The following is a 26,171-nucleotide window of genomic DNA, read 5'->3' on the forward strand; positions in this document are numbered from 1 at the left end:
CCATAGAGTTAGATATATTACATATAAAAGACTACACTTGAGCAGCTTATGATGCAGAACTAATATGGGAAAATAAGGATTGTTATATATATTATGACCAAACACAAGTTCAAAAACACTGAGACAAATCAATTTTGTAGTGATTAGCATGAAGGAGTGTTTGCTTGTGAATTAATACTAAAAAATAGTTTCAATTGTAACTGTATACAGGTCACCACTGGGAAATTTTCAATTGTTTATGAGGAATGTGGATTCTTTAGTGTGCAAGCAGTTAAAGAGTCTGTGGTGACTTCAATGTAGATTTTATAAAGGGTTCTCACAAGGAAAATGATCTGGAAATCTTATTTGTATCCTACAATTTGATCTGAGTAATTACCTTTCCAACCTGGGTGGATAGACATATCATCATCAACAGTTATCTGCTATATTATCAGGTCCTTTGCCTCTCCATTTTCTGCGATCCATTGCTTCCTTCTTAAGGCTACTGTATGTTGTACCATCCATCACGTCATCCAGTATCTGGAATCTCTTCCTTCCTCACTTCCTTTTCCCTTCTACATAACCTTCTAAAACTGATTTGATCAGTCCATCATTCTTTCTTAATATATGCCCCACCAAATTTCTTTTTCTTCTCTTTATTACATCTAGTAACTGTCTTTTCTCTCCCACTCTTCTCAATACCTCTTCATTTTTTACTCTGTCCATCCAACTTATTCTTTCCATCGTCTGCCATGCCCAGATCTCAAAAGCCTCCAGCCTTTCTCTGTCTTTCTTCCTCACAGACCATGTTTCAGCTCCATATAGAAGAACACTCCACACAAGACTTTTTATGAGTCTCTGCATGAGTTCTCTGTCCAGACCGCTTCAGACAATGCTCCTTTTCTTATAAAACGCCTCTTTTGCCATTGCTATCCTTGTTTTAATTTCTGTGGTGCACTTCCAGTCGGTGTCTAACCTGCTTCCAAGATACTTAAAATTTTGCACCTGTTCTAGTATTTCTCCATTCACCATAATTTTTATTTCCTTGTTTCCTTCTAGTGCCAATATTTTTGTTTTATTTATGTTAATTTTCATTCCATATTTTTTTCTGTTAGTTTCAATGGTATCCACCAAACACTGTAATTCTTTTTCCCCTGTGGTTAGAAGGACCATGTCATCAGCAAACCTCAAACACCCTACTCTTTTTCCTCCAATTTCTACACATTTGTCATCTAATGAGCATTGGTCAATCATATTTTCCAAGTAGAGGATGAAAAGAGTAGGTGATAGACAGCATCCTTGTCTTATTCCTTTTCCTAGTCCGATCCAGTTTGTATTTTCTCCTCTAATTTTAATTGAAACTTTTTGATTAAGATATAATGAGTTTACAAGTCTTCTGGTTTTCCAGTCCACTCTATTTTCCCTCATTATAGTCGCCAGCTTGTCCCAAACCACATTGTCAAATGCCTTTTCTAGATCGATGAAGCACATATATAGGTCTCTTTCTTTTTCAATAAACCTTTCTCCCAAGATTCATAGGAGTCCTATTGCATCTCTGGTGCCAGTATTCCATCTGAAGCGAAACTGCTTCTCGCCAAGCTTCTCATCCATTACTTTTTCAAGTCTTTTCTTAAGTATTCTTAACATCACTTTGGCTGCATGTGAAATGAGGCTGATTGTCCTGTGCTCGTTGCATTTCTTGGTTCCTTGTTTTTTCGGTAATGGAATCATTACTGTTGTCAGAAAGTCCTCAGGCCATTCACCACTGTCATATGTTTTATTACATAATCTCAATATTTCTCTTATTCCATCTTAGTTCAAGCTTTTTAATATTTATTCCGGTATCGTATCTATACCTACCGCTTTGCCATTTTTCATTGCAGCTACGGCAGACTCTACTTCTTCCATTATGATGGTTGGTCTTTTCTCGTCATTACTTACACTGTTGTGTGATTCAAGTTCCAGAGTTTCTGATTTGCTATTTGTGTCATATAGCTCTTTTATATATTCTTCTTACTCAAAATTTCCATAGTATCACTTCCTGCTCTTTTTTGGTCCCATGTCATAGTCTTTACTCTGTTGTGTAGTAGGTTGTATCTTCCCTTCCTGTCCAGTTCTTCAATTTCATCACTTTCCTCTTTTAGCCATTTTTCCTAGCCTGCTCTGTTTCTCTTCACAGTTCATTATTTAACCTTTGGTATGTCTTTCTTGCATTTTCAGTGCTCTTGTTTTTCAACTTTCTTTTCTCCTCCATCTTGGAAATCATATCTTGTGTGACCCATGTTTTTTTCCCCTTTTTCCCTTTTACATATCCAATATTTTGCTGTCCTGCTTTAATGATTCCTTCTTTCAGCATATTCCAGTACTCATTGGCATTATCAGGTGGTTCTTTGTTTCATAATGTGTTGAGAAACTCCTTTGACAGCATTTCTGTAATTTGTTCTTTGTTGGATCTCATCTTCTCTAGATCCCACTTCTTCACCATGGTCGCCTTCTTCAGTTTTTTCATTCTTAGTTCTGTTTCTGCCATAAGTAAGTTGTGGTCACTATTAATATCTTCACCTGGTAATGTGCATTGATTCCATTCCTGTATCTTTCTTCTACCAGTATAAAATCGATTTGGTTCTGTATTTATACCCTGGTGATTTCCAAGTGTAGAGGCTCCTCTTGTGGTTCTTAAACCATGTGCTTTCCGCTATCAGCTACCTTTCCCTGCAGAAGTCAATTAGCCATTCACCTCTATCATTTCTCTTTCTAAAACCATGACTGCCTACTATGTTTCCCTCTTTCCCTTTTCCCACAATGGCGTTCCAGTCTCCCATTACTATTTTGCAGCATTTTTTATTTTTGTCCATTACTCTCTCTATTACATTATACGTTTCCTCTACAATTTGGTCATCGTATTCTGAAGTTGGCATATACACCTGGACAATCAGCAAATCTTTTTGTGCTCCTTTCAGCCTTACACCAATAACCCAGTCATTTGCATAGGCTACATATTCCACACATTTAGCCAATTCCTTTGTCATAATTCCATTCATTCCTTTTACTTCTCCTCCTGAATAGTACAACACATATTCATCTGACTGCAACTCTCCATGTCCATTCCATCCTACCTCAGCAACTCCTACAAGGTCCATATGATTCTTTTCCATCTCTCTTTTAAGGTTTTCTAGTTTTCCTGCTTGTAGCAGAGTTCTAACATTCCAGGTACCAGTTCTCATTTTGATTTTTTGCTTCCTTTCAAGTTGTCTCCCCCGGAGATCTGAATGGGGGACTATTTTACCTCCGGACACTGATTTAACATGAGAGGAAGCCATTTTTGTGCATATACATAGTAGAACTGTAATTGATAATATTTCCTTTGGTGAGGCTCAATACAAGAAAATAAATGTTTATCCAGTAACAAAGTCTCTCTCTGAGCATGACACATGATTATTTAGGATAAACAACAGAGTGATTCACATTATGGATGCTCCTCAGTGGAAGTCTGTTAGAATAATAAATGACTTCAGCACAAAAGTTTTTAAGAATGGTTTCCTGGCAGGAAATTTGAATAGGACCAAATGCTAACAGAAAATGTAATCTATTCCATGATAGATTCATATCATTATTTGAAAACAGCTTTCTGCATAAGCTGAACAGACACAACATAAAACAGGCAAGTAAAAAACCATAGATTTCTAGAGAGATTCAGGCATATTGTAAAAGGAAAAGGGGACTGTACCTGTTGGCAAGAACAAATATGGTCCTGCAGTAGTTGCAAACTACAAAAACTGCCCAAAATTAGTAAGAAAGGTCATAAAAAATCAGGGAAATTCACATAATGCCAAAAACAACAGACTTAAGGCTATATGAAATGTAGTGAAACAAGGGACAAGACAACCAGCCATAGAACATGATAACATCTCTACTGAATTGAATGGAAGAGCTATAAATGACAAGTCACAGGTAGCAAATACTTCTGATAACCATTTCTCAAATATAGCAGAAAATACAGGCATAACCAGTTGAAGAGAAAATTCACAACAGTATGTTGAAAAAGTAACACTCATGAAATTCAATCATATAAATGTATCACAAACTTCTCCTTCTGAAATTAAGAAAATTATACATTCTCAAAAAAAGGAAAAGAAAAAAAGAGAGAGAGAATGCTCATCTGCTTTTGATGTCATAAGAGTATTAAAGATTTGTTTCCACATGATAAGCCCTGTTTTATCTGAAATATGTAATTTATCACTAATTCAAGGCATTTTTCCAGAGAGACTGACGTATACCACTGCTAACCCCTCTTTAAGAGAGGTGATATGAGATATGTCAATAACTACCCACCTGTTTTACTGCTGACACCAGTTTTCAAAATTTTTGAGAAGGTGATGTATTCTATAATAGTATCACAACTTAGCAACAATAATATCAACAACAACTCATAGTTTTAGTTTCAGGTGAGTTGCTGTAATGAGAATTCCATTTACATATTAAGTCACCATATCTAACAAGTTTTAAATAATAAAACAACACCAACTGGTATTTTCTGTGACCTGTCTAAGACATAAACTGTGTTAATCAAATATTCTCCTAGATAAATTGAAGTTTTTACGGGACTGATGGTACAGCCAACCAATAGACAATGACATATTTAACTACAAGAAAGCAGGAAGCTGTACTTAGTAACTCAACCAACACAGTTTGGAGGTGTCATTGTGATGGGGGAGGAATCATGTATGGGGGCTCTCCCAAGATTCAGTCTTGGATCCACTATGGTTTCTCATACACATAAAACATCATCTTTCTAGCATACAACAAGCAGAATTAGTTCTTTTCACAGGTAATACTAGTATTATAATCAGTCTAATCATACGTAAAGAAACAGAAGAAATGGTGAACAATGTTCTTAAATGAATCATTCATTGTCTAGTTTTCTGTGAATGGCCTCACACTCAATTTGGAAAAGACACAATATTTACAGGTCTGCACATACAGGGGTACTACACCAATGATAAATGTAACACATGGTGAGGAAATAATAAATAGGTTGGAAAGAAACTTACTGGCAGATGAAAACTGTGTGCCAGACTGAGACTCAAAATCTGGACCTTTGCCTTTCATGGGCAAGTGCTCTACCATCTGAGCTACCCAAGCATAACTCATGCCCCATCCTCACAGTTTCAATTCTGCCAGTACCTCATCTCCTACCTTCCAAACTTCACAGAAGCTCTCCTGCATACCTTGCAGAACTAGCACTCCTGGAAGAAAGGATATTGCAGAGACATGGCTTAGCCACAGCCTGTGGGATGTTTCCAGAATGAGATTTTCACTCTGCAGCAGAGCAGACATTGATATGAAACTTCCTGGCAGATGAAAACTGTGTGCCAGACTGAGACTCAAAAAACTGGACCTTTGCCTTTCATGGGCAAGTGCTCTACCATCTGAGCTACCCAAGCACAATTCACACTCCGTCCTCACACCTTCAATTCCACCAGTACCTTGTCTCCTGCCACACAGTTTTAATCTGGCAGGAAGTTTCATATCAGTGCACGCTCTGCTACAGAGTGAAATCTCTTTCTGGAATAGGTTGGAAAGTTCAAAATTCTTGGGTGTACATATTGATGAAAATTTAAACTGGAAAAACCACATTCTGGAACTCAAAAAACAACTTAGTTCAGCCACATTTGCACTTAGAGTCATCACAAATCTTTGGGAGAGAAATCAGAAAGTTGACATTTTTGCACATTTTCAATCAATAATGCCACATGGGATAATATTTTGGGGTAACTCATTTTTAAGAAAGAATGTCTCCATTGCTCAAAAACCTGCTGTAAGAATAATATGTGGTGCTCACCCATGATCGTCTTGCACGTATCTAGTTGAGGAGTTGCCCATTTGGCTACTGCTTCAGAGTATATTTATTCCCTCCAGAAGTTTGTTGTAAATAGTACACTATATTTCAAAACGAACAATGCTGTACATAATTACTATACCAGCAGAAAAAATGACATTCATTACTCCACAGAACGGTTATCTTTAACACAAAAAGGGGTGCAGAATGATGCAGCAAAAACTTTTAATCACTTACCAGCAATATACAATGTCTAACAGACAGTAAAGTAAAATTTGAAATAAAACCGAAATAGTTTCTCCTTGATAACTCCTTCTATTCTGTAAAAGAATTCATATTACTGTAATGTGTAGTAGGTGGTGGGTAGAAATTAATAACTAATATCTGTATATATTTTTGAAAATAAAGGAAGAAAAAAAGAAAATCCAAAAACTTCTAAATATTCAGCATGTAGCCATATTCACAAATTAATTTGTAATGTAATGTAAAATGACTCATACTATGGCGTTATGATTTATCATGCAAAATTATCCATAGAACATGAAACTAATTAAATTACACAGAAAATTAACATGGTTTTACCATTGGAGATTGCCATCGAAGACTAGTTGCGGAAACCTAAGAATTAACAATTTTCTTTGTAAATATATGAAATTCCACAATATTTCCTACACATTTGTGGCATCTGTTGTATGAGTTGTCTGCTTTAAACTCCAGTAACTGTGATCTGGTATTATTGACTTTTAGTTCCTGATCATTACAATATCTAGTCCATTCTGATGTTCCATGTGTTAAAACGTTTTATATCCTCTTTGTTGTCACCATAATACAGCAGAAAGGTGTCTTCAGTGTATTGAAGTAAATATGTCAGAATTAGGAGGATGTACAATATCATCTACATATTCAAGAAAATGATCCAAGTATTGACTCCTGCAGCACATCCTGTATTACTATTTCAGTCATGGACTGAATGTTGATTTTTTTCACTGTATTTTCATAATTTGTATTGGTGTATTGCTTATGGCATTTTAGCTACGTAGACAGCAGTTCAAGTGGTATGTGTGTGATACTGCCTGCCCTCAGTTTCTGCCAGAGAAACGCATAGTTGACCAGATTGAAAGCCTTTGTGAGATGTAACAAAATGCCCACCATGCTCTTTTCTTCATATATATAGTTATAGCTTTTCTGCATGAATTGTGTGACAGCTGTTGTGATGTGATCTTTTCGAAATCCACGTTGTGTTTCTGCAAGATTATTTTATATGAAATAAGGCACACATATGTGCCAGCATCAATGAGTCAAAAATGATACTAAATCTAGGTAACAGTGATATTGGTCTGTTGTTTGTTGCTTCCTTCTTTGATCCTTTTTATGTATGCTTTTGCATTGCTCCTTTTCAGTGCATTGGTAAACATACCTCCTTTGATGATACAATGGATGAGACATGCAACTGGTTAAACCACCACATTTGAGCATTTTTAAATTACTGTGCAGGAAAGACCATCCCAACCACTTGAGTGTTTGCTTTTTAACTGTAGAGTTATTTTGTTTATCCCTTGTTCTACTACGTCCTCAAATTCAAAGCCCTTATGTGTTGTGTAGTAGTGTACTGAGTTGTTGAGAGGATCTGTGTCTGGAATTATGGTGCCAATTGGGGAGATAAAATGCTTGCTAGGAATGTTACAAACAGATTTTTGATCTTGCATCAGTGGATCACGTCTGATATTTATTGCCTTCCAATACATGTTCATTCATGTTTTACAGCATTTATTAATGAGGTTCCAGCAGGCATGGATTTCATTTGCTGACTGTACTACAGATTCAGTGTGAGCTCATTTTCTAAAAATTAGCAGTTCTGATTTGAAACTTCGCTTGGCATTTGTATATTTTTCTTTGAAAATGTACACTATATACAGGGTATGGATATTTTGTCCGAGCTTGATTAATCTAGCTGGTAATTTTCCACTGATAGGGAATTGTTCTTATTTTAGTTGGCCAACAAGAGTCAGATTGCCTCAACAGAATAGAACTGAATTAATCCCATTTATTATTTGATTTTTCTAACAAGTAGACTACCTCCCGTTTCTCCCTAGTTAGTGTATTTTTCTATGTGATTGTGTTTGTAGTGGTTAGGCTTCACTTCTGTTGAAATATTTTTGCATTTTATGAAGGATCCACATTTAGGTAATCAATTTCCTGGCAATGATGATCAGGGAAGTGGAATTCCATAAATGTAATATAGTGTACTTATGTAGCAATATTGACTAAGTACAGTATGTATCAAGCAGTCTATCTAATTATATTAAAAACAAAGATTCTAAGACTTACCAAGCGGGAAAGCGCCGGCAGACAGGCACATGAACAAAACACACAAACACACACACAGAATTACGAGCTTTCGCAACTGGCAGTTGCTTCGTCAGGAACTGCCAGTTGCGAAAGCTCATAATTCTGTGTGTGTGTTTGTGTGTTTTGTTCATGTGCCTGTCTGCCGGCGCTTTCCCGCTTGGTAAGTCTTATAATCTTTGTTTTTAATATATTTTTTCCATGTGGAAGTTTCTTTCTGTTTTATTTAAGTCTATCTAATTATTTATAACTAATTAAATGGCACTCAATGCAATTCTTGTAACTACCCTATGTAAACTATAGTGTTTAGGATCAAGTAAAATTAGTGTAAATTTCTCCTGTGTACTAGGTGACGAATATTATTATTATTATTATTATTATTATTATTATTATTTTAATTTTTCATAGAAATCATCCCAAGATTTTAACTCTTCTGAACGAGCAGTTCCCCATTTCACCACATCACCCTCCATGTAACTAAGTGCAAAATCTATTTCCTGAGAATTTTCCCACCTCTTTGATAAATATCTAGTGAACACTCATAAAAATCAGGTTAGATGTACTTCACCATTTGGTTAGTAAACTATTTTGACAAATTCATCCCATTCCCTAGCTGAAGTCCTTCTATTAAATCTCCAGAGAATCCATTATTATATTTAACATGCCTTTTGCTTACTACTTCCTTTGTTTTTTTCCAGTTCTGGCAGAATTTTTTAAATTCCTTTTCATTTTTAACTAAATGTTCTGCAGAATTAGGGGTACTTACAGTTTAGTCAATTCTCTAGAGTAGAGTTTTATTGGTCCTGTAATCATACAGTACACAAATAGTACATTCTGATGTAGGAAAAGTCAATGTATAACAAAATATAATGTTAAATATGTATTAATTTAATTATTTCTGCTTTTTTTAATGGATTTATTTAACCTGACAAGATTAGGGCCATCAGGCCCTCTCTTACATCTAACCAGGCATTCTACTTATTTTACTTTCATATGTTTTATTAGGCATGTTAAACTACATCTAGAGTTTATATTCATAGATGATAAGTACTGCTATAATTAGACATTATGATAGAGACATATTTTAGATAGGAGTGCTAGCCGCATGGGGTATGAGGGAGACTGACGGTGAAGGGAGGAGAAGAATAAGGACATTATGAAAAATAATCAAGGGAATAAAGGAAAAGAAGATTGTGTGGCTAATGGAGACAGATGAAGAGGAAGAATAGAAAGGAACAAATAGACACTAGCTTTGGTATTTGACAGAGGGGAGGATTAGCGTCGTACATTAATTATTTGGAAAACGTTATGAGGATGATAGTAGGAAATGATTCAATTGCTTCTTAAAAGCAGCAGGGGATTGAATTTTGCACAAGGTAGGGGGAAGTTTGTTCCAGAGGCAGACAGCGGCAACTGAGAAGGAGTTTGAAAAGGTTTTTGTTTTGTGAGTGGGCACAGTTAGGATACCAAATAATAGTGACCTTGTGTTTCAATTATGATGGCATGAAAGGTGTTTAATCTCTGAAGCAAGGTACTGCGCGATGAGGAGCCAGTGAAATAGACATAGAGTGTGGTAGTCACACAGTTTGTCTGGTCACAGCCACCCTAGCTGGGAGTATGAAGCACTAACATGATCATACTGGCGAATGTTGCAGGTGTAACGCACACAGACATTCATGGTTAGTTCTAACCGTCTTTTGTTTTAACAAGTCATGCATTGTTGAATTACATCACAATAGTGGAGGTTCGGTAGAATGAGTGCCGCATTGAGCTGAAGTTTCACGTCCTGTGGAAATATGTTCCAAAACTTTTTGAGAGCACAGAGACAAGTGGACATATTGTGGCATACTGCAACTGTATTCTCTGCCCAGTTGAGATGCTCATCCAAAGTTACACCCAAATTCTTAACTGTTTTCTGATATGGTAATGGAATAGCATCAAGCAGAATAGGAGGCAGCCATTCATGGAAATCTGAACTTATTTATTTCTGATGAGCTATTAAGATTACTTGTGTTTTTTTGCGTTTAGTTTAAGCCCCAGGTTTTTTGCCCATGTCACCACTGAAGACAGATCGTCATGCATCTGAGCAATTGCAGTGTTTGTATCTTCAGGTGATGGTTAGGTAGAGCTGGATGTCATTGGCATAGAAATGATATTTACAGGAGGACAAAACCAACAAAATATCATTGACATATAAGGAAAACAAAAGTGATCCTAAGACTGATCCTTGTGGTGCACCTGGGGAGACATGTTTGCAGGAAGACTTTTCATTTACAGAGACAACACATTGCTGTCTGTCTTTAAGTAGCTTTCAAACCATCTCATTGCACTATCTGAGAAATTAAGCTGTTCCATTTTTCTGACCAATATTTCAAAGTTAACAGTGTCAAAAGCTTTGCTGAAGTCCAGTAGTGTCAATATTGTTGCCTTTTGGCTGTCTACGGCATATTTCATGTCATCATTTACTTTAATTAGAGCAGTGTTTGTGCTGTGGTGTTTATGGAAACCAGATTGAAATTTATCATATAGGTCGCATTCATGCAGGTGTTCAGTGATTTCATCATGAACAATATATTCAAGTGCTTTGGAAACAGTAAGCAGTATGCTAATTGGTCAGTAATCAGTAGGCAGTCGCAGATTTTCAATCTTAGGGATGGGTCGAATTATGCTTCTTTTCCACGCAGTACGGTATATTCCGTTCATGAGGGAAAGATAAAATATATCAGTTACGACAGGTACTAATATGTTGGCAACATTCTTAGTCATTGTTATACTGATACTGTCATTGCGAAGAATTCACTTAATTCATTAGCTGAGACATGAAAAGCAGTTTCCGATTTTGCTTTTCCGACCTCCAAGCTATGGAGATTATTCCATAGAGTCGTGGGTGTCAGATCGCTACATACAAGGGAGCGAGCATGCCTGATTTTAGCATTGTGAATGCATTGTTTCACTCTGTTCTGTAGCTTTCTACATTCTTCGAAACACTCATGTTTTGGATCTGCCTTGAAATGCCTGTGGGCAGAACCCCTATTATTCATAATTTGATGTAATTCAGTTGTCAGCCATGGAACAGGAGATTTTCTTAGACAGATTGTGCATACAGGTGCGTGTTTGACATAGAGGGCAGTGAGTTTATCAGGCAGTTCATTAATTTTGCCATAGATTGTAGGTTCTCTGATTATTTAATGCCATGAGATTTCTGAGCAATTGGCTGTTAGAGCATCAAGATCAATACGTTTCAAGTTCCTACAAGTTATGTAATGCAATTTGATCTTTTGGAGCTGCACAGAATAGGCCTCGAATATTACATCATGTGCTGAGAGGCCTGGGGCCAAGGTTTGAACAAAAACATCTCTTACTTTGTCAGTCTGTTTTTTTTGTGATTATGTCTATAAGAGTATGACAGTATCCTGAATGGTGTGTAGGTTGAAATGGAAGAATGTTCATGAGAATGTTCATGCTATTGCAACTAAACATTCTTCTTGGGTTTATTGCGGAGGGAGTGTCTCTTAGCAGGTCTATGTTCATGTCTCCCAATATGATGACATATTTTTATTGACACTGAAGTGAATGTAATTCTGACTGAAAGGAACTCATTGAGCTTTTTTTTTGGTGGCCTGTACATGACACCAGTCAAGCACTTCCAACTTTGTATATTTATTTCACTAAACATGAATTCAGCCTCTTTTTCTTCATCAGGGTTTGACATACATAAGACTTTCGCTTTCAGATCTCTTCATATATATGCTTTGTCCCCGACACCTCGCTTTTTTTTGTCTGTCTGTCCTAAGAAATGTGTATCCTGGGAGATGCAAATGATATGTGTGGTTTTAACCACATTTTGGATAAGAGGATTATGTGGTAGTTTAGTTGGTTGAAGAGGAGGCTAAGTTCTTCATAATGTGCTGATAACGACTTGATGTTGCAGTGTGCTACTGAAAGCTCTGACACATTCCACTGAGCAGCCTGGAGTAGGGTAGTAGAATGGTTTGTCCCTTTGTTAGGCACTACCTGCCACGAGGGGCACTGGCCGCTGCTTCTGCGAAGTGACATTCCACAGGGGTGTCCAAGATTTTGCATCCCCTGTTTACAACTCCGCAAGTGCAGAAAGAAAGGCAATAGCAAGAGATCTCCTCAGGTTGCAGATGCAACGAGAATATGACCAAAACAGCGATGACTGTGTGTCACCGTGTATCCTCCGTCGTAAGAGATGAAATGTAATTAGTGTATTTGAAACAGATTAGGGTGGAAAGAAGGAAAAAGGGGAGTGATTTAAAAGGCCAATGCTGCCAGCAGAGAGTAGAAAGCTTAATAACTAATAGAGAATCATAGGAAGTTACAATTAAATTGAAATTTACTAAAGTGATACTGATAGTGATTTTTGTTATGAACAATTTAAACTGAAGAGATGGGTGATTAATGAACTAAAGGAGAGATTAATAACTGCAGTGGTACTATTACAGAATGGAAGAGAATAAACAGTGCAAATAAAAATAGTATTAGCAGTAACTAAAATTAAGTAAATGTTAGAACTACAGGTACAAAAAATAACACAAAGTTAACAGAATTACAAAAACGATTACTTGAAAGTATAAATATGGGGATAATTAAAAAGTTAGTATAATTGCAAAACTTTATATATGAGTATAGGGTATGTTACAATTTGCAAATGGTGTTACGTTTGCACTTTTGGCTCGAGTAGTTTCACTCAATATTATTCAGTTCTGTCATGTTTTAACTGTCTTCTTTCCAGCTGCTGTCTTCATGATTACTCTGTCATCCTGAGTCTGAAGACCAAAATGGGATATGGCACTGTTTAAAATCTTTAGTCATTCTCATGTCAGATCTTCCCTTATTGTAAGCCCTGTCCTTGCTAATCTCTTCTTCTGGGTAAAGTTATCTGCCGTTTTTCAGTATGAGAGAAATTTTACTATTATTGGATGAGGTTTGGTAGCATCTGGTAGTTTTCTTCCCACCTGATGGCTCCTGTCAACATCTGCCTTATGCACTTCAGCACCTAATTTTTCACATCCAACCTGTATAAGCAGTTTGTCTGTGTCTTCTTCCTTATTTTCTGTTACACCAGACAGTCATAGACTATTTTGCCTTTGGTACTGTTCTGGTTTGTCTGTCATTCCAGATAGTTTTACTTCCAAATCTTGTGCCTTTTTCTCATACTCAGACACAGATTTTTTAATGCTGTAATTTCAGCAGTATTGGCCCCAACAGTTTCATGCATTTTGGCCAATACCGTTGCCATTACTGCATCTGATATAGTGCCTGCTATCAGATCGAGATTGTTTTTATTGTGAAGTGCAGTGTTTACCTCAGAGCAGACCAGCTCCGCTATACTGGGAGCCGTGGCCACAACTTCTGCCAAGAGAAGGCCTGCCACAACTGTTGCTACCCTGCTGCTGGATGCACTGCTGTTGAGTCTACTGTTTACCATTTTTCCAGCATAGATATTGGTGGAGCACAGAAAAAATAGCACTTCTGCACAGAACACAGTAGTTTATACAATTTCCACTGGCACTAGACAACACTACCTGCAAGAGCACCTTTGAATTCAACTAAATTCCATGAGCCAAACTTAACACATGTTACACTGCAGCTGCCATCCTATTCATATATTCAAATGATCACTGAATACTATATACAGAGCAAATATTGTACAAAAATAAAGAGTAGATATTTTAAAGCCGAAAGTGCATGTACTGTAATGGCAGAATAATATTTGTATTACAGCATCATTTACATGGTAAATCATTCAAGTTCTAGTAAATATATCTAAAAACAAAGATGCTATAACTTACCAAACAAAAGCATTGGTATGTTGATAGAGATAAAAAACACACAAATTACAAGCTTTCGCAACCCACAGTTGCTTCATTACGAAAGAGGGAAGGAGAGGGAAAGACGAAAGGATGTGGGTTTCAAGGGAGAGGGTAAGGAGTCATTCCAATCCTGGGAGCGGAAAGACTTACCTTAGGGGGAAAAAAAGGGGTACACACACACACACACACACACACACACACACACATATCCATCTGCACATATACAGACACAGGCAGACACGTGTAAAGACAAAGAGGTTGGGGTGTCTTTATATATGTCTGCCTGTGTCTGTATATGTGTGGATGGATATATGTGTATAACCCCCTTTTTCTCCCTACGGTAAGTCTTTCCACTCCCAGAATTGGAATGACTCCTTACCCTCTCCCTTAAAACCTACATCCTTTCGTCTTTCCCTCTCCTTCCCTCTTTCGTGAAGAAGCAACCATGGGTTGCGAAAGTTTGTAATTTGTGTGTGTGTGTGTGTATGTGTTTTTGGTCTCTATCAACAGACCAATGCTTTCGTTTGGTAAGTTACAGCATCTTTGTTTTTTGATATATTTTTCCCATGTGGAATGTTTCCCTCTATTATACTCATGTCATTAAAGTTCTAGTAACATTTATATGATACATCACTAAGGGAAAGACGCAAATGATTAGTGACCTACCTGAAAGAACTCGTGGAGGCTTTAAAAGCAGTGATGAGTCAAATATGCCTTAGCAGTTGGCTTGAAATTTGCCAGGTCATTTACTGACTTAATTTGTGGAGGAAGTATATTATAAATAACTTTCCCATAATACAGGGTTCATTTTTTTATTCAGAGTGGTGTTGGTGGCCTCTAAATGAATGTTTCATTTTTGCCTGGTGTTATAGCAGTGGATATTTTCATTTTTAGGGAAGAGAGTGGGAGAGTGGGATTTTCCATTGAATATTTTTCAGAGACGCTGTTATCTCATACACATAAACACAAGGAAATGGGAGGATTTCTAGCTTTTTAAAAAGTGGTCTGCAGGTTTTGTTTCATTTTATACCTTCCATTATTCTTATAATTCATTTTTGTAGCCTAAAGAGCTTTTGGCCAAGAGAAGAATTTCCCCAGAAAATAATTCCTTATTTCAGTTGTGAGTACATACAGGCATAATACAAAGTTTTCAGACAATCGTTGTGGCAGCATCTCTCTAATATTCTCATTAAGTAGCATGTAGTGCTTAATTTCTTACAAACTTTTCAATATGCATCCTCCATTTAAGATTTTCTTGGAGCCATACTCCCAAGAACTTAATGCTGTCAACATACTGAAGGTCTTTGTCAGATCAATGAATGTGAATAGTTTGCTCACATTTTTTCACATTATAGAAAGTTAGTGCCATTGTCTTACTTGCATGTATTACCAATCTGTTGTGACTTAACCAGTTTTCAGTGTTGTTCAGTGTCTCTGTTGTTGACTTCTGAATCATTTCCATTTATTTCCCACTCACTAGCACACGTGTATCATCAGCAAACTAGATGATATTCTCACAGAGTTAATTTAGGTCATTCATGTGAATGAATAGAAATAGAAGAGGTCCCAGAATTGAACCTTGTGGCACTCCATATTTAATGGTTTCATAGTTTGAATAGTGCTGAGTGAGTTTATTGAAGTTTTGATGTTGCACATCAACCACTATTTTTGACTGCTTAGGTATGACTTTATCCAGTCGTTAGATGTCCCTCTAATCTCCATGTTGTCAAGCTTAAGCAATAGTTTTGTGTGATCTATGATATCAAAAACCTTTGAGAGATCTAGACATATTGCAGTGGCATTTTTGCCATTATCTAGTTCCTGAAGTGCTTCACTTAATAGTTCAAAAATTGCTGTATCAGTTGATCGACCTTTCCTCAAACCATGTTGTGCTATGGATAGTATTTTGTGCTCTTCCAGAAAATCTACTGCTCTTCTTAGAAAAAAAAATTCTATGAGTTTTGAAAATACATACAGGGGAATGGGCCTGCAGTTGGTCACTTCATCCTTTTTAACTCTTTTTGAATAGTGATTTGAGCTTAGCTCTTTTTGGCATGATGGGAAAATTGCGGTTTGAAAGGAACTATTATAAAGGTGAGCTAATGGTTCAATAATGAGGTCTCCACATTTTTTATAAGGTTCTCTGGGATGCCATTTATTCCAGAGGAATGATTCACATTTAAAGTTCTGACAGAACTTCTTTCTGGGTTGTTGGAAAGAGAAACAGTGAAGTAGGATTTATGTTGGTATCTACTGATGATACTGGGAAACTTGCATTGCAAGGTTTGATTTCAGTGATTAAATGCTCACTTATATTGCTAAAATAAATATTGAACACATTTGATATTTCTTTAGATTCAATAATTTCTTTGCCAATACAATTCAATTTAATACTGGAATTCTGAGGAGAAACATTGTCAGTTTGCTATTCCACTATACTCCATACAGCCTTAATTTTGTTATTCGAGTTATTTATATAACAGTCATTTGCCATTACTTTAGCTACTTTGATCACTTTTCTAAGTATAATTTTATAATTCTTTAAACATGCAAGGAATTCATTGGATACCATGGAAGACTTGGAGATCTCATATAATCTTCATTTTTCAGCACATGACTTTTTTATACCTGTTGTCAACCACCAATTTTTTCTGTTGAGCCAACTACACTTAATTTTCTGATTTTTAACTGGAAATGACATGTTAAAATAATGTGTAAATATATCCACAAGTATGTTGAACTTCTCATCTGTGTTTTTGTATCTGTACATGTCAGTCCATGTCTCCTTCTTTAGTTTTGATGGCTGAAGGTTATTCCTATTTTTATTGTTTCTGTTTGTTTAGTTAAGTTCAGCATTGAAGATAGTTTAAGAATCTGTGCATAGTGGTCACTGAAACCCGTTTTGAAGTTTCTAGCTGCATTTTCATGGCTTTGCTTGTTTGTCAGTATCATATCAATAGTGGTGCTGGATACACTTGTAACTCTGGTAGGGGAATTTATAATTGGGAGCAAGTTGTATGTTGCATAAATAGCCATAAGGTCATGTCTATCTTTTGAAACTTTGAAGGTCATCTCTATCTTTTGAAACTTTGTTAAAGTCAATGTTTAAGTCTCCGCATATTATAACTGTTTTGTTTAGGTCCCTGATACTGTCAAGACTACCTTCATGTTGGTTAAAGAACATTTTTATGCTTGAGTTTGAACTTCTTTACAGGCAAATGATTAGTGTTTTTATTGAGGTTAGTACTACAGTAGATATTTCAAAATCACCTTCTTTTTCATAACTTTTCAAGAGATTTTAGGCGGTAATAGCTGATACTGTTTTTCACAAATATACATGTTCCTCCATCTGTAGATATTTTTCTACAGAAATGAGATGTCATAATATAAACCTATATACTTGTGACTGCTAACATCTCAGCAGTTTGCCAATGTTCAGTAAAACACATTGCAGATACTTATTTTAACTGATCTGACAGTAATACTTCTAGCTTATTAATTTTGGCTTGCGATGACTGCACATTTTAATGGTGTTTCTGCTTGGCATATCTGATTCATCACTTACCTTGATTTGTTTCTGCTTTCCTTTCTTTTTAATCTGAAGAACATTTCTGGGATGAACTATGGAGTTGCTGTCTTCATCTATGGCCAGTTGATCTTGTATCTTCTGCTTGACTGTGTCATATATTCATTCCTACAAACTAGCGAAAGTAGGCTGGGGACTAAGAGTAACAATCAAATCCCTAGACTGCTCTAATATGTTCAACCTTATCTGGGTGTCTGAGATTTGCTCACTAACGTTATTAAACTGCCACTTCATAAATTCTTTCATTTGTTTCTAGTTATTATTTAATTCACAGACTTGCTCATTGATCTAATTTCTTACTAAATCACATTGATTGATCTCCTCTGTATATAACTTCCTTTTTTAAGTATTTATAGCCATCTGCAATTCTGAATTATTGGTATTACTATTAGTTATCTTACTGCTTTAATCATTTTTTAATTCATCACTAGAGGTTTTAAAATCATTTCTTAATTAATTTTTTAATTCATTACTAGAGGTTTTTAAGTCATTTCTTAATTCTTAGTTAATTCTTGCAGAACTCTTCTTCTTTAAATAGTTTTGGTAAATTGCTCTCCATGATACGAGTAACCACAGGCATACAATAAATTCAACAATAAACTAGAAGAAGAACCAAATCATGAACTTGTACTACTAAAGAAATAAAATCACTCATCATTAAACAGCAGAATGATGAGTTATGGTCACACAATTACAATCAAAATAATAGAAAAACAAATAGTTTATCTCAGATACAGCTCACCAAAGTTGTGCTGAACTGATAGTGATTGCTGATTACATCTTGTCAGCTGACTCCAATGTATTGCTAAGTTGGAACAGCAGTGGATTGTGGTGAGGCAGTACATTAGGGTGTTGCCCATGTGTCATACTGAAGCTGTGATGACAGTCAGAGATGGAACAAACTGCTATCGTCGCTATTTCAACTCATAGACTGATCAAACTTCTTCCACCGTAGCCAAAAATAAATGTCAATTGGTTGACTACATACACTTTCCCCTCTTTATTCACAGGCACTGCACCTTTTAATAGTGCTTACACTGCAAATTACTGGTGGCTGTTAACATTCATTGTCAAAGACAATGTCATATTTCTCCAATTTCTTCTTGATAAATTTCTTAAAATTCTTCTTTTTGTTGTTCTCTAACAGCATTATATTTGCGTCCATCGCTAGGGCACAAAAATTAAGTGTATATCTTTACTTAGTCCTGTTGAAGAACAGAGCCAAAATGGAGCATTAATTTATTTATTTTGGGTCTATTCCATCTCACTGTGTGATATATTCTCCGTGATCACCTATCTCATAAAGTTAACTACTACCCAGATCCACAAGTTAAATCTGAACAACTGGTGCTTTTCTGCTCTTGCTAGTAGACTTCTTTTCCTTTACAGAGTCCCCAGTGCTAGAGGATGGAAGAAAGCTGAGTCCTTCTCAGTTTTACATATTGATCTGCAATATTTCTTCTTACAACAACAATATATTTAAGCTTATTTATACAGTGAGTTAATTGTTACCAGATATGTTTATTACAATTTATCACTAATCTTTGAATGCAAATATCCTGCACAACGAGAATACTTTTTGACAAGCAAAATGACCAACACCACTATAGATGTTGTGTATACCATTCTTCCATGGCCACAACATCCCCTTAAACTGTGATGTCTAAGAACAAGCAAACAACAGCAGGTGGACATGCTGAACTCATCATCCTGTCTTGCAGATATGTTGCACCTATATATACCCCAAATTAACTGCATATGCAATGGAACTTTGATTTTACATTCTCCAATTTTATGTTTTTGTATGCCTTAAATTTGTGTCTTTTGTGAGAAACCCATAAGTTAAAGGATAAAAATTCCCCACTTTTACATTTCTCCATAGTGAGGTTTATCTCAGCTCTACTTTCTTACTCAATGTCTTGCTTGACTTTATCCCATTTTCATCCTATTGACATTTTATATCACTGAACGAGTTTCAAGTGGCACAAAAGACAGCTGTTTCACACCGCAGGTAGTGGTGGAGTTAAGGGAATATTTTTGGCTGTCACAGAGAGGGGAGACAGGAGAAGAAATGCTGATGTAACTCAAGGTTGGCACTGCCAATGCAACTTCCAACATTCAGCTTCACTGCCCAATTATGATACAACTACTGCTAGGATGCGGCAGCAATGGAAAAACAGGACAATCAATGTCAAGTGTTCCAGACTCAGCCAATACATGATGATGGGTCCAGCTGTTATCTTTTCTTGTATCACTTATAGCACAGTCTTGTCTTTTAGCATGTATTTCTAACGTACTATGTTCAACAACAATATCAATCGTCGAGCTTTTAAATTCAAACACTGAATCTCGTAGAATATGCTTTGTCAGAATCAAGAAGACTTTCGTCGTTTCTGGCTAGTGAGCTCTTATTACCTAGCTACTTGTTACATCACCCAACAGGCAGGGAAGCTACCACACTACACTAAAGCCAGTTTTACATGAACAACTTACTGGTTAAAATTAACTATTCAAAGTGTGCATGCCTTTTGTACTTGCATGTAAATCAGCAACCAGCCACAATGTGAGTGTTTATATGGCATCAATGATCTACAGATTGTGCCAAGGGTGGAGTTCTAAGTTTATGAGTATGTTGCACACTGCACATGCACATAGACAAGGGACTATTGTGGGGTCTACTAAATTGGAAATCATAACCTATTCTGGTCAAGTTCACTCCAGTTATAGAAATAGATTTTGTGATTTTGTGTCTTCTTAAACTTTATTGTATAGTTTGCTTTGTTTTCATCACACAATGAAAAATTACACAAGGTCCTGGTATTTTTTCCTACTAGTGTTCCCTACAAGAGAGAGGGAATATCTGAAAGCAAGAAGTATTCACGTTTTATAGAGAAAGTACTGACACTGTGTATAGATAAGAATGCAAATTGATAAACATGTTTCAATGAAAATAATATCAACAGTGGAAAACTCAGACTTTCTTAACAAGAAAAATATTTTCTGTTGTTAATTGGTATCTAGCAATAAAAACAAGATACAAAGGGTAAAGGAAAAATGCACCATTTCTATATATAGTCTGATGTGTTTGCAAGCATACATTTTCCAGACTAAATAAATATATGTGTTCTGAAATGTTTGGATGACCCTGTCCCATTCTTTCTGTTCTCCTGAGTGTGAACAGAAAAACCCACTTAAAACAGATGAGAAATGTAACAGGAATAAAACACCAGGGGTGCTGCAGTAAATGCACTTGTCTCAAGCAGTCAATTGAGACAAGAATGTCAATAATATAAAAGGAGCTTTTAACAGACATAAAAAGAACATGCATGTTAGATACACTCGCATCACCAGAGTAGCTGCACTGCCATTGGCTACGGAGGGGGAGGGGGGGAAGGGGGCAAAAAAAAAAAAAACTGATTTCAACGTGTTAGATACTGATGCTTTTCACCATGCTTCACAGTTTTCAATTCAAATCACCACTTTCATCAATTTTTCCTTTTTCCTGGGCGAGCACAAAAGAAAAAAATCTCTCACAAATTTACGCTTTGAGATATAATTTGTGGTCATAGTATATCAGAAAATGCTCAATTACCTTGTACCCAGACACCAATTTCAATTTTTCTATGAGTTTTTCTTGCTGTTACACATCTGTGATTTTTTTAAGAACTGATGAAATTCATTACCACAAATTATTGTATAAACATTGTATTGTACATTTAATTTCCTTCACTTATATAGATTTTATACAATGTATTGTTGGAGGTTTTAACATCTTCCTCGATCTGCATTTTCATCAATTTTGTGTTTTTTATGTTTGGATTGCATGAAACTTAAAAAAATAGGAGTTTCACTTTTAATGAACCATTTCTCTGACAATATGCTATCCAAAACCTAACTGCTAATAAAAACATTGATTAAATGCCATTATCACCCTTCATCATTTAGAAGGACCATAAATGTGACCCATCTTTTCCTCAAAGTGATGTGTTAAGTCTCACAGGATAGCTCACTGTACTACACAATGTATACCCTCTTGATGCTCCCTTCACAGATATATCTGAAGCTTCATTTATCTATTTAGTCTGTTGAAAGTATTGTTTGTAACACCTGAGGAAGAACAAATTTCTTGTAGTTGGTGTACACATTGGTGCCCACATAAGCCTTGCAGTGACAGCAACTCCACACTCCTTGAAGCTCATTTTCTGCAAGTCTGGCATTCAGTAGAGCCATATCAAGAAAATGTAATATTATGTGAAGCTATCATTTTACTTTCATTTGCATTATCTGAGCTTAGTCACTTCTGAATAACTGGTAATTCACTGAGTAACTAACTGATATAGCATGCCAAGAACCAAGCAACAACAGCACATAAAACTAAACTCCCGCAAGAAACTACTTACAAACAACAGAGCACATGAGAAACATGAGTTATAACAGTAATTTCAAACCCAGACAGATGGAAATGTGTGGTACTGAACACCAAGCACTGGAGATGGCTTCTAGAGGTCTTTAACTATTTATAAACATCAAGGTAAGCTACGTAGCCAACCTAAAAATGTGATTTCATACAGTAATCCCCAGTAAACACAGGGCTAACAATCAGTTATGAAAGTGATGAGCCTCTTGTGATACATGTCAGTAGTACAGTGTTCTTTCTTTTTTGATGGTCCATAACACCTGCTGTTAGGCATTCATTCCTTAATGTAGTGACCCAGGAAAAGAATAAATCTGGTATCAGTTAAGTGGATATTTTGGGGTCACTCACCATGAGTCATTATTTCACGCAGTGCAATTAATCTCCATTTCACTATATGTGAGAGATGGTGATATGTGAGAGATGACAGCTATCCATGCCATGGCTTATTTCATGGCGTTTCTGTAATCCAGAGCATTCTATTACATTGTATGTATGTGATGGGGATTCATTTATCAATTATGATATGCTAATGTATTTGTCTTCATTGTGACCCAAAGTTAGGCACTGATAAGCTAACAGAATGCTGGTAAATGTGTCACAGCCATACAGTGACAATTTATAAGGAAGCAACCTGACCTTCTCATGGAATTAAATAGTGTTTTCTATGGTTGACAGTGGGTTCAACAGCAGTGAGGCAAAAAAAATATGTATGTGGATCTCCCCTACACAATACAGCACTGTGCCACTGTGTGTGTGTGTGTGTGTGTGTGTGTGTGTGTTAGAATGCTGACTGCATCTCCCTTATATTTCTGTTATGTGATTAGCAGACTACATTGCTTTGAAACCTCTAATGCTTGGAAGCTAATTAAAATTTCATTGTTTCACATTAATATATAAGAGTAAGCACCAATACTAAAACAACTAGCATTTTTTCAGCCTGAAAAAATTTCTATGTTTGCAAATTAGTTTTATTACTGTTTGTTTGTATTCAGTTTTTAAAATTTCATCATTTCACATTAATATATAAAAGTAAACAGCAATACTAAAATAACTAGCATTTTTCCAGCCTGAAGAATTTCTATATTTGCAAATCAGTTTTATTACAGTTTGTTGATATTTAGTTTTATGATATAATTGGACTCAAATCAGCAAAAAACTCAAACTTTTACCTGGATTCTCTGAAAGACTTGAATTCCTCTTCCACAGAAGTTGACTGTTTGTCATCATCCTGTAACTCTGTCACCTTTGCTATGTCATATTGTGTACTCATTGTGTAACAACGTGACATTAAATTTGCGAGAGATGAACTGCTTGATTCAGTTCTCGCAGCTTCATTATCTTCAGTTAACAGTATTTCAAAGGTGATATCTAGTACTTCATTTGTAGTAGATGTTGCATTTACTTCATCAACAACTTGTGTTTCTTGGGGTACAGTATGGGTTTCAGACTCTCCTTCTTTCAACTGCCAAATCATGAAGGAATAATACTCTATAAGCACATGAATTTATGGACAGTGAAACTATTGTTCATATACTAAGCTATGTACCAGATATATTGTTGGCTCAAACAAATACTGCTCAACACATATTGTATTCAATGCCCTACATGAACAGAAAGCATCAGCTGGTTTTTTTGCTGTAAACAAAATTATTTTTAAAGCAGAATTTTACAGGCCCATTCAATAGAGCAGTCTGTATTAGTCTAGCAGGGTATTTGGTTTATTGGTGTGTATAGTTAAGGACAGTAAACCAACTTCCAACAACAACTAGTGTACTGCCTTGGCCTAAATGAGTCTAGCAGGATATTTGACTGAGTGGTGTGTATGAACAGCGACAGCAAACAATGAATAATATCCAGTACTTCAGCAGTAACTAGTGTGCTGCACTGGCCCACCATGACTGCTGCCACCAAGCAGCAGAACAATTAAGTCACTGCTGGAGCACTGGTTATTCATCGTGTTTTACTAGCATCCGCCCCGATAGCTGAATGGTCAACGTGACGGACCGCTGTCCTGAGGGGACCAGGTTCAATTCCCGGCTGGGTCAGGGATTTTTCTCCATTCAGGGACTGGGTGCTGTGTTGTCCTTATCATCATTTTATCCCCATCCGGCATGCAGGTTGCCCAATGTGGCGTCGAATGTAATAAGACCTGCACCAATGTGGCAGGACCTGCCCCGTAAGGGGCCTCCTGGCCATTGACGCCAAACGCTCATTTCCAATTCCGTGTTTTACTGGCTCTCTTAACATATGTAGTTAAACTGAATATCACACTAGACTAACTTCAGATTGCTCTATCAAATGGGTACATATAATTCTGCTTTAAAAATAATTTTGTTTGTAACAGGAAAAGCTGATGCTTTCCAATGGCACTGCACATAGCATGAAAGATGTAATGAGCAGCATTTGTACAGGCTGACTCTAGCAACACATTGCAAAAATGCAATTTCAAATATCTTCTGAAATACCAGAGAAAATGCATCTGGTTATTCTTAGGAGAGAGACCCAGTATATACTTCTGGGGAGGAGAAGATGGTGGGAGGGATGGATAGAGAGAGGGGGCAAGAGATGGACAATGGGGATAAAGCCATGGGTAAAAGACTAGTGTTATATACAGTTTTGGGCATCAGGACTACCAGTGGCGTATGTAAATGTAGATTTAAAATTACATCATGGCTGAACATTAGAGCAGATTGATAGCATCAAAAGAGAAGGAGAAGGACAGGAAGAAATAATTAAATGAAATAATTACCATAATGGGTAAATAAAAGAATTCAGGATTATCTGGAAACAATATTGAGGAGATAGCACCCATTTCACCTTCAGAGAGATGCCAGGGAGCGAACATAGTTCCCATAGAATTATTGCACATTGTCAGAGGCTAGAGTTAATAATGAGCAAGAAATGTAACAATGAAGATGAATATGGGAAGAAAAGCATAAATTGAATCAACAGAAAAGGGAAAAGAATGACAATTTTCTTAAATTAATATGTATCCCAATTTAATATAAGTCATACATGGAAGTAAAAGGCTTTTCAACATAAAAATACTACAAAAGAAATGTTATGTGCCTAAAGAAATGAATATATTAACAAAAAAACAATGCACTTATCAGACCAATGGTCTAGAAGAATAGATGACTATGAATGAGTGGAAATGCGTGAAGAAACAAGGAGAGCAATAACGAAAGTCCAAAGCTGAAGAATCTAGTCCAAGGACTTGAGGTCATTTGATACATTGTTACAGTAGGAGTGTCAAGTATCAAGTTTTACCTAAGGTAAAGCATAAAGTGAAGGCATAATTGGTTGCAGAACTACAGTGTATCTTCCACTTAACTCTAATGTTTTTACTAAAGAGATCTTGACTTTACCAGTGTATAGACAGAATTGGATCATTAGATAGGCCAATTGCCTTTGCATCAAAACTCCTTAACAAAGCTCAGTGCAACTACTCATGTACTGAGAAGGAAGCTCTTGCTATCATATATGGGGTGACCAAATTCTACCAATATCAAAATGGCTGAAAACTATACCTTGTGACACATCACAGGCCTCTCACCTCAATGTTCAACTCTTCCATGCCAGTCTCTCAACGCATAGTGCAAAAGCCGTAGTGTTGGTCTCTGCTCCTTTACAATTACCAGTACAAAATTATTTGCAGGTCAATGGCTAAGCATTTGAACATAGATACTCTTTCTCTCCTACTAGTTGGCATTGATTTGGTGATCAGCATCTGAAAGAACTCATGCTTGCACATTGATGCTTAAAACAATATATCACTTGACAGTTTTTCAACTGACCACCATCAGATTGCTCAGGCAAATGCTGCAGGCCACAGTCTCAAGATTCCATAGCAACACCTCATCAAGACTTAGCTACAGGCCATTAAACAGATTAGTGATCCAGTTGTATGCAATTATTTTGCACTTTGGGACACCTTATCAGCCCAGCAGGGTGTTATCTTATTACATACAATGATCAATCTCAGTGGTAGTGTCACATTTGCTTCAGAAGGAAATTCTTTGCCTTTTCCATCAAGAAAACTGGGGCATTGTATGCACTAAGCAGCTTGCCCAATGCCATTGCACATGGTTCAATCAAACAAATGGATTCACAATGTCCAACATGTGCAGAACACCATGCTGCTCCACCACAGAAACTTTTTGACTG

At 36.4% G+C, this 26,171-nt stretch overlaps 1 protein-coding gene across 1 annotated transcript in view; it reads right to left on the reverse strand.

Annotated features, from left to right (window-relative positions):
• LOC126278856 (cilia- and flagella-associated protein 44-like) overlaps positions 1 to 26,171 on the reverse strand; it is a 577,958-nt gene that overhangs the window by 173,620 nt on the left and 378,167 nt on the right. The window contains exon 19 of the mRNA XM_049979132.1: positions 23,174 to 23,466. Within this exon, the coding sequence (XP_049835089.1) occupies positions 23,174 to 23,466 (293 nt within the window). The remainder of the gene's footprint in view (positions 1 to 23,173; positions 23,467 to 26,171) is intronic.

Source organism: Schistocerca gregaria, chromosome 6 (genome assembly GCF_023897955.1).
Source record: "Schistocerca gregaria isolate iqSchGreg1 chromosome 6, iqSchGreg1.2, whole genome shotgun sequence".
Taxonomy (NCBI): Eukaryota; Metazoa; Arthropoda; class Insecta; order Orthoptera; family Acrididae; genus Schistocerca; species Schistocerca gregaria.